The 12,750-nt window shown below is 41.1% G+C and overlaps 7 protein-coding genes across 7 annotated transcripts; 6 read left to right on the plus strand and 1 right to left on the minus strand.

Annotated features, from left to right (window-relative positions):
- Nucleotides 1-35: 35 nt before the first annotated feature.
- Nucleotides 36-3,102, minus strand: FOA43_002875 (uncharacterized protein; the record flags this gene model as incomplete). Its single annotated transcript, XM_038923157.1, has 2 exons — nucleotides 36-1,447; nucleotides 1,734-3,102. 2 exons carry the CDS (start codon nucleotides 3,100-3,102, stop codon nucleotides 36-38), a joined length of 2,781 nt encoding a protein of 926 aa, XP_038779085.1.
- Nucleotides 3,103-3,498: 396 nt separating this feature from the next.
- FOA43_002876 (uncharacterized protein) lies at nucleotides 3,499-4,713 on the plus strand (the record flags this gene model as incomplete). The annotated part of the gene is made up of 1 exon (XM_038923158.1): nucleotides 3,499-4,713. One exon carries the CDS (start codon nucleotides 3,499-3,501, stop codon nucleotides 4,711-4,713), a length of 1,215 nt encoding a protein of 404 aa, XP_038779086.1.
- A 156-nt stretch (nucleotides 4,714-4,869) lies between these two features.
- On the plus strand, nucleotides 4,870-5,868 carry RFC4 (replication factor C subunit 4; the record flags this gene model as incomplete). Its single annotated transcript, XM_038923159.1, has 1 exon — nucleotides 4,870-5,868. The coding sequence occupies one exon, from the start codon at nucleotides 4,870-4,872 to the stop codon at nucleotides 5,866-5,868; it is 999 nt and encodes a 332-aa protein (XP_038779087.1).
- A 3-nt stretch (nucleotides 5,869-5,871) lies between these two features.
- Nucleotides 5,872-9,019, plus strand: SSC1 (Hsp70 ATPase ssc1; the record flags this gene model as incomplete). The annotated part of the gene is given in 4 exon segments (XM_038923160.1): nucleotides 5,872-5,878; nucleotides 5,896-5,904; nucleotides 5,988-6,715; nucleotides 7,007-9,019. The coding sequence occupies 4 exon segments, from the start codon at nucleotides 5,872-5,874 to the stop codon at nucleotides 9,017-9,019; spliced, it is 2,757 nt and encodes a 918-aa protein (XP_038779088.1).
- A 201-nt stretch (nucleotides 9,020-9,220) lies between these two features.
- FOA43_002879 (uncharacterized protein) lies at nucleotides 9,221-9,649 on the plus strand (the record flags this gene model as incomplete). Its single annotated transcript, XM_038923161.1, has 1 exon — nucleotides 9,221-9,649. One exon carries the CDS (start codon nucleotides 9,221-9,223, stop codon nucleotides 9,647-9,649), a length of 429 nt encoding a protein of 142 aa, XP_038779089.1.
- Nucleotides 9,650-9,813: 164 nt separating this feature from the next.
- FOA43_002880 (uncharacterized protein) lies at nucleotides 9,814-11,082 on the plus strand (the record flags this gene model as incomplete). Its single annotated transcript, XM_038923162.1, has 1 exon — nucleotides 9,814-11,082. The coding sequence occupies one exon, from the start codon at nucleotides 9,814-9,816 to the stop codon at nucleotides 11,080-11,082; it is 1,269 nt and encodes a 422-aa protein (XP_038779090.1).
- Nucleotides 11,083-11,245: 163 nt separating this feature from the next.
- On the plus strand, nucleotides 11,246-12,622 carry FOA43_002881 (uncharacterized protein; the record flags this gene model as incomplete). Its single annotated transcript, XM_038923163.1, has 1 exon — nucleotides 11,246-12,622. One exon carries the CDS (start codon nucleotides 11,246-11,248, stop codon nucleotides 12,620-12,622), a length of 1,377 nt encoding a protein of 458 aa, XP_038779091.1.
- Between the last annotated feature and the right edge of the window lie 128 nt (nucleotides 12,623-12,750).

Genomic DNA, 12,750 nt, shown 5'->3' on the forward strand with positions numbered 1-12,750 from the left:
ATGTGACAGGGTATATATATACACGGATGAACTACTTAGAACCATCTGCCAAACCATCCCTTCCTCTCATCCACTCCAGAATTAACAACTGCATTCGCATTATAGCTATTGAACGAAACAGGCAACTCGCTTTTTCCCTTAACCTTAAACCAGACATTTGTCACGTCACTATTATCATTCAAGTCTGAATTTTGACCTTTAGTTCCATACTTGATGTCCAATATCGATTTCAACGACGTGATATCGTTTTTTTCTATTGCCCAGTCATCCTTAGGGAACTCTATATCGATTGCAACGTACAAGTCACCGTGGCGATTGCGGTAATTGCCACAAACAGGCATTCCTTCGTTTGGAATTATAATGGAATCTCCTGGCCTCAACACTTTGCCTTGAGGCATCTTAATTGACAACCAGCGATTATCTAAAGTTTCCACAAACTTATCTCTGGAGAATCCACAGAGTGCATCCACCAATGGAACACGAACCTTGGTGTATAAGTCATCACCATGTCTTTCAAAATGACTTTCCTTGTCTGTGGGTTTCAATTTCCACTCTAAAATCACATCTCCTGTAGTCAAACCAGGACTTTGGTCTGATTCCCCTCTGAGCACTATAGATCCTTCGTTGGCTGACCCTTTAGGTATAGCAAATTCCAATATTTTGGACTCTTTAACTACCCCTGTACCTTTACATCTCTTACAGTAGTCTTTTTCTCTGTAGTATGTTCCTTGACCATTGCATTTACTGCATGCAATTGTCTCCACTATCGAAAGACCCCCAATATGTCTATATCTCCTCTCATATCCCGTAGAGTTACAGCTTGAACAACTGATCTCAACGGCACTCTTCTTGACTCCTTTACCTTTACATTTATCACATATTCGATCTCGTTCTTCTGAAAGTTTCACCACCTTGCCGTTATAGAGGTCCAGAAATATCACCTCAACATTGAAATGTGCATCTTCCGTTCTTTCTATTCCATCTTCATGCTTCTTACCTTTAGGAGGTCCTCTGGAAGGTCCTCTAAAACCTCGAGAAGTTGGTCTTCCACGCGATTCTCCATCCATTCCAGGCACTGCACCCCCCATACCGGGCATACCACCTCCCGTATTCATGCCATTAAAGAAATTAGCAAAGTCATTAGGCGAGAAATCAAAGTCTGCGCCGTCAAATGCAGCTCCTCCGAATCCATACGATTCTGGTCCAGAAGGTGGTGGTGCTCCAGGCACTCGCTCTCCATATATATCGTAATCTCGGCGCTTGTCCGAGTCACCAATGATACTGTATGCCTGTGTGATTTCCTTGAACCTGATTTCTGCTGCTTCCCGCTCGCTTTCACCAACCTTGTCCGGATGATACCTAAGAGCAAGCTTTCTATACGCACGCCTAATGTCTTCAGGACTTGCATCGTGAGCCACACCCAGGACATTATACAAATCGCTTGTCACTAAAGTTGTTGTTAGTAAATCCAATCTCTTTTACATTTCCTCCATTTCTCGTAACTTACTTGTGTCTATAATACTCTAAAACCTACGGCTTATTGTCTTTAGTGAAGAAAACCTCTCCAATTTACTCTCCTTGGACCACTTAAATTTTTCAGCTCGCTTCATCGCGAAATTTCTCAAGAGCTTCGAAATGCTTCGATTTGTTCAATTTGTTCACTAATTACCTTTATTTATAGCCAATACTTATAACGACTCAGCGTAAGAATCCCTTTCTGGTTTTCGTTGGACCGTTGATCTGCGGAGAAGAATGCGTCTGCTGGCTCTTGATCTTCTCTAAATCCTTCTTCTTCTCTTCCAAGAGCTTGATCTGCTTCAACAACTTCTCACGCATTTCCTTGTGCTTGCTGAAAAGATCTGCCTCAGTCTCTTGTAACTTCTTCTCTTCTCTGGTGACCTTTTGCTTGAAAATCGACCGCATTTGAGCCTCCATATTGCTCAATTTAGCCTCGTGTAATTGCTTCTCTTCTTCCTGCTTCAACACTGGGTCGAACTCTCTAAACACGGAATCATCTTGCTTTATTCCTAACTTTGCCAACTTCTCAGTTCTGTATCTTTCGTACAATACTTTGGAAGTAGTCTCTTTCAATTCCTCCATGAAGTTTCTCACCAATAATTGTCTCAATTTGATAAGATCACAGTCTTCCTCATTGTCAACCTCAATGATTCCCCATGGATACGACCTTCCTCTCACGGTACGTCCATCTGGAGTCTGAATATAATTGGTGGAACCAACCACAGCAAATGGAATTTTCTCAACCATTTCCTGAGTCACAGACGCAGTCTCATCATCATCATTGTCGTAGATTGGTGGGTTAAATAGAGTAATACCTTGGTTTTTAATGTCATCCAAGATCAATTGTTTCGATTGACTGACCTCCATCTCTGTTAAAGTGTCAGAACGAGCAATAACCGGAATCAAATTAACCTTCTGATGAACCTGCTTCATAAACTCGATGTCCAAAGGCTTCAAAGAATGACCCGTTGGCTCGATAAAGTAAAGAAGTGCGTGGACTCTGTTGTCAACTGTAGTTGAGCGGTTAACTTTAGTCTCTTGTTCCAAATACTGATCAAACCGCCGATTAATCTCATCCACGATAGGTTTCCAAGAAACTTGAGTGTTATCAATATTTTCACCAAAGCCTGGACAGTCAATGACGGAAAGATTCAACTTAACATTATTTTCCTCAATTTCAGAACCAACAGTCTCGATTTTGGCTTCCACCGGCTGCTCAGGATCAGGATACACCACTTTAGGAGACTCATCCATTTTGTACAACTCTTTGTTGAATAGAGTGTTTATCAATGTGGACTTACCAAGACCCTTAGTGCCTACAACCATGAGATTGAAGCTGAAACCTCGACGAATGGACTTTCTGTGCCACTGTTTAGGCAAGTTGGCAAAACCGACGTAGCCGTTCAACTTTCGCTTGATTACAGGGACTTCCCTAGGCTTTTTAGGAGCAGGAGCAGCAGCAACACCATCAATAACACCATCACCATCATCATCAGCAGCGGCAGTAGCGCTGGAATTAGTTGCAGTAAGATCTGATTTCTCATCAGCATTAACAGCAGCGGCAGACTTAATTGAAGCAGCCATTGAAACTGAAGCGTCTGTTTGTTTAGCAGAAGCTTCTATAGGAGAATGTTAGTAGAAGCAACAATAAGAGTAGCAATGCCGAATTGCCAAATAACTTACGATCAACAGTCATCGCGTCAATATACGAAATAAGCGTGTTCTATTAGAAATAAACAACGATAACAAGAGAAACAAAGTGAACAACTCTTGTGTTGAGATCAAGAAAAACACACGAATGGTGTTCAATTACTTTTGTTCGGTAACAAAATTTTATTAGATTTTGATCGCGCCAATTTCGCGAAACTCAGTGGCTCAGTAATGAAAAGTGTACAGAAGGTACAACGCGTATAAGTAGTGGAGAATGAACAGATGAAAAATTATAGCAGGGCAAGGCAAACATAAGACAAGACTATAAGTATGAAGAAATACTCTGAAGAAATAAGCAAACTGCTCGACAAAGGAGGCCGAGAGATGGCAGCCAAGCAGTATGAACAGGCGGTGGAGCACTATTCTACAGCGTGTGAATTGTCTAACTTGGAATCAGGTGAAGATGATCCAGATTTATTATACTTGTATGGATGGTCATTATTTGAAAATGCGGTTGCGAACAGCGATGTCTTGGGACAGAATGCTGCCAAGAAGACACTGGAAGAGGAGAATAAAGAGGAGAAGGAAGGGGAGAAGGAAGAGGAGGAAGATGGAGGAAAGATGCAATTCAATGAGACATTAGCAGAAGAGGAGGAGAACGGGGAGAACGGGGAAGAGGAGAACGGGGAGAACGGGGAAAACGCAGAGAACGGGGAAAACGCAGAGAACGGGGAAAACGCAGAGAACGGGGAAAGCGCAGAGAACGGGGAAAGCGCAGAGAACGGGGAAAGCGCAGAGAACGGGGAAAGCGCAGAGAACGGGGAAAACGCAGAGAACGCAGATAATGAAGCTACTCAATCAGACTTTGAAATAGCCTGGGATATTTTGGATCTCACCAGAACTATTCTTCGAAAAGACATTGAAAATATTGACGACAATTCCGAACTTAGCCATCCATATTTGAAAAGCGATAAAGATTCCGAACTCAAAAATCAGACCGATTATGTTCTTAAGAGGAAGAAATTGGCAGATGTGTACTCACTTCTTGGAGATATATCGTTGGAAACAGAGAACTTTCAACAGGCAGGAGCTGATTTGAAATCTATGGTAGATCTTAGAAAAGAGTTATACCCATTAGCTACAGGGGCATTAACAGAAGGTTATTACCGACTTTCTTTGGCACTAGAGTTTACAGATCTTCCAGGAAGTATCGAAGCGATGAAGATGACTATGAAATCAATCCAAGAAAGAGCGAAAGAAGGAGATAAAATTGATAAGGATCTTATGCAGGAGATGGAACAGAGATTGTATGAGCTTGAGAAAGGTAACAAAAATATCAAGGACGAAAAAGATAGGATTATGAAGGGAATACTAGGCGACATAGCACCTAGGGGTGGCTTGCACAAGGTTAAGGAGATAAAGAAGGTAACTAAACCTGTTGTTAATGATCTTACATTTCTGGTGAAGAAAAGGAAGTCCAATTCTCCCATAGATGATAAATGTATGAAGAAGAGGACGGGGCACTCAAGCACCCACACTAACTAAGTATATATATATATATTCAAGATACTGACGCGTCGCGTCATGGTACAATTTTTCACTATGGTGGAAATTTTCATCCGCGTTAAGACGCGCTCGCTGCTCTTTGACCATAAAGAGGGTGGTACAGAAGAAGGCACCACCTATTCTTATTAAAGTAGTATGGCAGAAACGAAATATCCGCTTGATCTAGAACTCCCATGGGTGGAAAAATATCGTCCCAAATATCTAAAGGATGTTGTTGGTAACAAGGATACAATAGACTCTCTAGAGCGAATTGCACAAGAAGGTAACATGCCTCATTTGATTATCTCAGGATTACCAGGAATTGGTAAAACAACGTCTATTTTATGCCTTGCCCGAGAATTATTAAACGATGATCCAAAATTAATGAAGGATGCCATATTAGAATTGAATGCTTCGGACGATCGAGGCATCGATGTTGTGAGAAACCAGATTAAACAGTTTGCACAGAAGAAGGTTTCATTACCATCCAATAGAGAAAAGATCATTATTTTAGATGAAGCAGATTCAATGACGGCGGGTGCACAACAGGCATTGAGAAGAACGATGGAAATTTACTCGGATACGACAAGATTTGCATTTGCTTGTAATCAGAGTAGCAAGATCATCGAGCCTATTCAAAGTAGATGTGCTATATTGAGGTTCAATAGACTTCAAGATGAGGAGATTTTGCAAGCATTACAACGAATTGTGGATAGGGAAAAGATCGAGTGCACAGAAGATGGCTTGGCAGCACTTATTTTTACGGCCGAAGGTGATATGAGACAGGCTATCAACAATCTACAGAGTACGTTTTATGGCTTCCAATTGGTGAATGCAGAAAACGTTTATAAAATTGTGGACTCCCCTCATCCCTTGTTGATTTCCAAGATGTTGATGTTGGCCAACGAGGGGAAAATAGAGGAGAGTTTGAATATATTGAAGGAATTATGGAATAAGGGATACTCTGCCATTGATATTGTCACTGTCAGCTTTAGAGTGATGAAGACAATGTACAAATTGAGTGAAAATAGAAGATTGGAATTGATAAGGATTATTGGATTTACGCATATGAGGATATTGGAGGGAGTTAGTACGTATTTGCAGTTGGCCTGTATGGTGGGTAAGATAGCAAAGCAGATCAACCCAGCTAAATAAAAAATGTACTGTCTTGAATTTTCTGAGATTCTAAAAGTTATTGTATTTGTATTCACTTAGCTCATCTGGCAGTTGTCCAATGTCCCTTCTACCCATCTTCTTACACCTTGACACTATAGTGACCGTTGAATACCAACGTTCTTTGGGTTCTCACAAACTTCGCCTCAAAGAAGCTCAAGGCCAAGTACCGGGTCTCACTCGTCAATCCCTTTTGGCTATCAAAAGTGTTTATCCAGAATCTTACAAAATCTCTCGTATTGAAGGAAAAGACGATGATTTGATTATAGATCTCTACAATATCGAACAATTGGGTCAACTTGACTCGAGGAAAGCCGAATTTACTCGTTTGTTAAACATACAGTTAGCTAAGAACCCTTCTACAATTGAAGACTTAATTACATATAAGCTACCTGGTAACGGTTCCAATAACAAAATTCCATCCAATCACTCCATTTGTTTTTCACGACCCAAAGGTTCGTCCAAGATCCTTAAGAATAGCATCTCTAAGTTTCAATTTCATGAGAAGACACCAGTCGGTGGAACCAAATCACTTCTAGAACGCATTCGTACAAAGGAAAAGAACAACGCAAAGTTCCAGGATCAACTACACTTAAGAAAAGAAAAGTACATAGAGTCCAAAATGAGGCCCGTCTATGATGTGCTATATACAGAGTCTCCCAAGGATGGAAGCACATACAGCTTAACTATGGGCCAACTTGAAAGGCTGCTTAATGATTCTACGGAAATTCCCATGGCCAGGCAGGACATAGTGGAGACGGTGAAGAAATTAGACCAGTTCATCGACGGAATTGATTTGATTATTGTGGGTAAATTAGAGGTGATTAAGGTGAGTAGGCTGAATAGACAGAAGGACATTGCTAAGTTTCCTCGATGATCTTCTAGACATTTCCATTAACGGGAGGGTGGAGACCTACTTGGCAGATCTCCGTCGGGCAACGGGTGGTTGGCAGGACTCATCGTCCACCCATCACCGCCTTCTCCGGCTTTTCCTCCCCGTGGAGTACCACTCTTCCCCGTACTTCGTTGGCCACGAAAATTTTTCTCAAAGTGACGAAAAAAATAAAAGGAGCTGAATTCTCGTTGTCGCCTTTCTTAACCTTTTTTCTTCTCTGTATAGATAGCTAATTTGTTCGTTGCGTTACCCATAATGTTCGCTAGTGTCTCTAAATCATTTAGAAGTATTGCCAAGAGACAGGTTAGATTCAACTCTAACAAGGTCACCGGTACCGTTATCGGTATCGATTTGGGTACCACCAACTCTGCCGTTGCTGTTATGGAGGGTAAGGTTCCTAAGATTATTGAGAATGCAGAAGGTTCTAGAACCACCCCTTCCATTGTTGCCTTTACGAAGGATGGTGAAAGATTGGTTGGTATTCCTGCCAAGAGACAGGCTGTTGTTAACCCGGAAAACACCTTGTTTGCTACTAAGAGATTGATTGGTAGAAGATTTGAGGATGCAGAAGTCCAGAGAGACATTAAGCAGGTTCCTTTCAAAATTGTTAAGCACTCCAACGGTGATGCTTGGGTTGAGGCTCGTGGTAAGCAGTACTCTCCATCTCAAATTGGTGGTTTTGTGCTTAATAAGATGAAGGAGACTGCCGAGTCTTATTTGGGTAAGCCTGTCAAGAATGCCGTTGTTACGGTTCCTGCATACTTCAACGATTCCCAGAGACAGGCCACTAAGGATGCTGGTGCTATTGTTGGCTTGTCTGTTGCAAGAGTTGTCAACGAACCTACTGCTGCTGCTTTGGCATACGGTTTGGACAGGGCTGACCAGTCTAAAGTTGTTGCCGTGTTTGACTTAGGTGGAGGTACCTTTGATATCTCTATTTTGGATATCGACAATGGTGTCTTTGAGGTTAAATCTACTAATGGTGATACTCATTTAGGTGGAGAAGACTTTGATAACACTCTGGTTAACTACATTTTGGCTGATTTCAAGAAGCAAAGTGGAATCGATCTTTCCGGGGACAGAATGGCCATTCAGAGAATTAAGGAGGCCGCAGAGAAGGCTAAAATTGAGCTTTCTTCCACTGTCAGTACTGAAGTTAACTTGCCTTTCATCACTGCCGATGCTAGTGGTCCAAAGCATATTAACATGAAGATCACTAGAGCTCAGATGGAGAATTTGGTTGATCCATTGATCAAGAGAACTATTGAGCCTTGTAAAAAGGCTCTCAAGGATGCTGGTTTGGCTACGTCTGATATCTCTGAGGTTATATTAGTCGGTGGTATGTCCAGAATGCCAAAGGTTGCCGCTACCGTCAAGAGTCTATTTGGCCGTGAGCCTTCCAAGTCCGTCAACCCTGATGAGGCTGTTGCCATTGGTGCAGCCATTCAAGGTGCTGTCTTGTCCGGAGAAGTGAAGGATGTTTTGTTGTTGGACGTTACTCCATTGTCTCTCGGTATCGAGACTCTTGGTGGTGTTTTCACCAGATTGATTCCAAGAAACACTACCATTCCAACGAAGAAGTCCCAAGTGTTCTCTACTGCTGCAGATGGTCAAACATCTGTGGAAATCAGAGTGTTCCAAGGTGAAAGAGAGTTGGTTAGAGACAACAAGTTGATTGGTAATTTCACTTTGTCCGGTATTCCACCTGCTCCAAAGGGTGTTCCTCAAATCGAGGTCACTTTTGACATTGACGCTGATGGTATTATCAACGTTTCTGCCAAGGACAAAGCTTCTGGTAAAGACAATTCCATTACGGTCGCCGGATCTTCTGGTTTGACTGACTCGGAGATTGAGAAGATGGTCAACGATGCAGAGAAGTACAAGGACGAAGACAAGACCAGAAAGGAGTCCATTGAGAATGCTAACAAGGCTGACCAGCTTTGTAATGACACAGAAAAGTCGTTGAACGAGTTTGGCGATAAGCTTGATAAGGCTGAGATTGAAGAAGTCAAAAAGCTTATTACCGAGTTGAGAGAGTTGGTTGTCAAAGTTAACGGTGGTGAAAGCGTTGGTGCCGATACTATCAAACAGAAGTTGGATCAGTTGCAACAGAAGTCGTTGAAGTTGTTTGAGCAGATGTACAAGAACCAACAGCAGCAGCAGAATAACAACGACAACAACAACAATAACGGTGGTAGCAGCGGCGATAGCTCTAACAACGGTACTGAGTCTAAATAGAGGGACTTAGCGTATGATGATGTTTCTTTATCTTGTAATTAACTGGCTATATTGAATGCATATAGTAAATGATTTTAAAATAGTTAGTATATATGACGTCGATCGACGCTTAATCGACCTTCTCTTCCTAATTTATATGATGCTGAATGATCTTGAGCAATTCCATACTTGTAGTCCTTTGTCTACTCCTCTAGCCATTCGATGTCGCGTCGCTCGTCGCTTACAAAGCTCATTTTCCTTAGCATCTTGATTGCTGTGGGATTTCTCAACATCGTTCTCAGCTGTGCCCTATACGATAACTGGCTCCCGTTAACAGTGGTGGCGATCTTCCTTGCAGCACCCATCCCAAACTCCTTAGCACAATGCGTTTCTACATCATACGACTCAAATTTTCTAGGCGATTATGATGATGATGGATCCATGGGAAATCCTGTTGTTGACTTCTGCCATTTCCTTACGGGATTTTTGGTTCTTGGTGGTACCTTTCTTCCATTGGTACTCTATCACTGCCATCTAATCAAGATTGGAAGTTTGGCATTAAGCTTGACTGGAGGTTTCATCATTTACATAAGCATTGCTCTTTTCACAATGGGCTTTAAAGACGACGACAACGATGGGTACGATTTCTAGGTTCTGCCTCTTCTCCCCATCTTGTGATCCCTCCTCCCATCAACGGTAAATGTATTGTATTAGAAGCGTCGATAGTCGCGACTCCAAATTAGCTAAAGGAAAGGGTTGTTTTATAATTAATCTTGTTCTTATTCAAGCATTACACCGTTGTTCTCTTTGTTGTCATGAGTGAATCGTATCTTCGCTTTATTCTCTCTCTTAGATCCTATGTTCTTTCGCAGGATCCAAGAATATGCCAGTCTCTATCGTTTCTTGATCACATTAAAGATCTTTCATCTCTTCCTGATTATAATGAACAGGGTCTCCTAGAGAAATATCCTCCTCTGCAAATACTTCAACAGGGTGATCAACTGCCGAATATTGAAGAATGGAGTGCCATAGCAACGGCTTATTGTCTTTTAATCAGTGATCTTAAACATTTGAAATTTATGGGGACTATTTCGCATTCTGCAGAGTTGGTTAATCAAATAGTACGATGTGCACAGAGGGAAACCGGATGGATTTGTTTGCCAATGATGACGGTTACATCTGAATTACGTAAGCTTGTGTTTATTTACGTTCAATCATCTGAATACAAGGCTGCCAAGGAACATAAGCTCAAACAGTCACAGTTTGACGTGTATCTAGATGAAAAGTTGGCCAACCTACTTCAAAAACCTTTTAAAGTGTGTCTCAGTGACAAGTGTGAAGATAAGAAGTTTGCCGTTTACTTTTTTGCCAATGAGTTGTTCAAGACATATATGAAATTTGGTAAATATGATGCTGCCAATAACATGTGCAAAGTTTTTCAACATTCGCCTAACTTACCCGATTTGTCCACTGTGTCTAAATCCCAGGTCATAACTTATCGTTATTTTATGGCTTTAGTTGAATGTATGAATTTTGATCGTCTTCAAAGTGCAACTCAGCTACTCAACCAGGCATTAGATGCTTGTAAGACTGGTGATAAATATCATCATAACCAAAAGGCTTCCATATTAGTACTTCTACTACCCTTGAATTTCCTTGCTCATCGATGGCTTCCATCTTCAATGCTATGGAAACAATATCCGGAACTATCGTTGGCTTTTAAGTCCATTTTTGACTCCATCAAAGAGGGAAACTTGAAGGTATTCGATGAGGAAGTAACTAGAATGCAGAAAATGATGCTTGAAAGACACGTCTATTCGCTCTTTATTCGAATCAGACCTTTTATTGAACTCAGACTCTTTACAAAAGTCCATCATTTCTATAAGGGTGAAAAACCCCATATAATTCCTCTCTCTCAATTCTCCTCAGCATTGAAATATAGTTCCTCAAGGGATTATACAATAGAAGAGGTCGAATCACGACTAGCTAGTCTGATCTATGCTGGACAAATTAAAGGCTACATTTCGCACAGTAATGAAGTCATTGTACTCAGCAAAAGCGATGCATTTCCGTCTACTATGTAATACCTATACACCACCACTATAGATTGTAATGGTCACGTGATATATATCACATTTGTTTAATTTTTAGTTACCCGGAAGAAAATTTGGCTGTAAGAAATTCAAGATTTCGAGGTCAATTTCACAAGACAAGACAGACAAACGTACACTAAGTTGCTTCTTATCAATGACCGTCGAAATGAAATTTCCTCAATTCAAGCTGGAGGGTGATATAGTTAATGATATTCTTATCAATTCCAGAAATAGAACTATTGCCTGGAGTGCATGCGTCAAAGCCAATTACTTAAAGGAGGAAGAGGCCAATTGTCTTAAGAGAGTGTCTGATTGTGCTGAAGTGAAGGACAGAGTCAACGTGATAATGAAGGATGCTGATTTGTATGCAGAAAAGATGATTTCGATAGTTTCTAGGCCCACTCAGGATGATATAGCGCGGTTTGTTCTTGTCATTATAGTGGATACATTGGTGACACCCGATAGAGATTTCTCCAAATACATCTTGGGCACTTCGCACGTGAACTCATCACTTCCTTATGCACCATTAACGAAGCTACTTGAGTCAAAAGACGAGTCCATCCGTCTATGTGCTTCTTATGTCTTAACATTGCTCTTAACTAGTCGGGATGCTGCTAAAAGTGGCAAAGAAAAGACACTCCTACCTCTATACAGGTTCATAGACAAGTCATTATTGAAGGACGAGAGCGTAGATATGAATTTTGTTGGTGTACAGTTGTTGAAGGAGCTATTGCAGATCAAAATATACCGGGATTTCTACTGGAAGCACCAAAAAGAGCTATTTCCTTCACTCTTACAAATTCTCCTGGAGAGAAGGGGTGAACTACAGATGAAGTATTATACAGTATTTTCAGTGTGGCTTATTACATTCAACAAGAGTGCCGTGGTGGACCTGAATGAACAGTATCCCAACATTATTGAGATTTTATATGCAATTGGTAAGGATGCTGTAAAGGAGAAGATCGTTAGACTGGCCATAGACTCTCTTATTAATCTTTTGAACATTTCAGATAAAAGAGAGAAGGAACAGGTCGTGAAACACTATCTTCTTGCAGAAGGTTTAGAGATCACCAAGCAGCTTTTGGAAAGAAAATGGGCAGACGAAGAATTAAAGGCCGATTTGAACGATATGCTAGAAACTTTAGATGATGCCGTTACTACTTTGACGACATTTGATGAATATGCGAACGAATTGAAGACAAAAACGTTTGTTTGGTCACCATCCCATAAATCTGAGGAGTTTTGGTACGAGAATATCGACAAGTTTAAGGAGAACAACTGGAGATTGTTGAAAGAGATGGTTGCATTATTAGGTGAAAAAAAGACTGATGATGAAAAGAAATTATATCAGAATCAAGCAATCGTTTGCTTTGACATCAGTCAGATGATTAAGCAGGCCCCAGAGACCGCGAAAGTGTTGGAAAAGATAGGAGGGAAATCCAAGGTGATGAATCTTATGAACTCTCAAAATCAGAATGTCAAATATGAGGCCCTTAGGACGACACAGCAGTTGGTTGCAATGACGTTGTGAGGGAGAACGGGTTTATATCCACAGCTTGTTTGTATTCGTATAGGATATTACTACTATATATATTCATTTAACTTGAGATCAAGATAGATGAAGCCCGCGGCGTGTGCGAACAAATATCTGATTAGGGC

This window comes from Brettanomyces nanus, chromosome 3 (genome assembly GCF_011074865.1).
Source record: "Brettanomyces nanus chromosome 3, complete sequence".
Taxonomy (NCBI): domain Eukaryota; kingdom Fungi; phylum Ascomycota; class Pichiomycetes; order Pichiales; family Pichiaceae; genus Brettanomyces; species Brettanomyces nanus.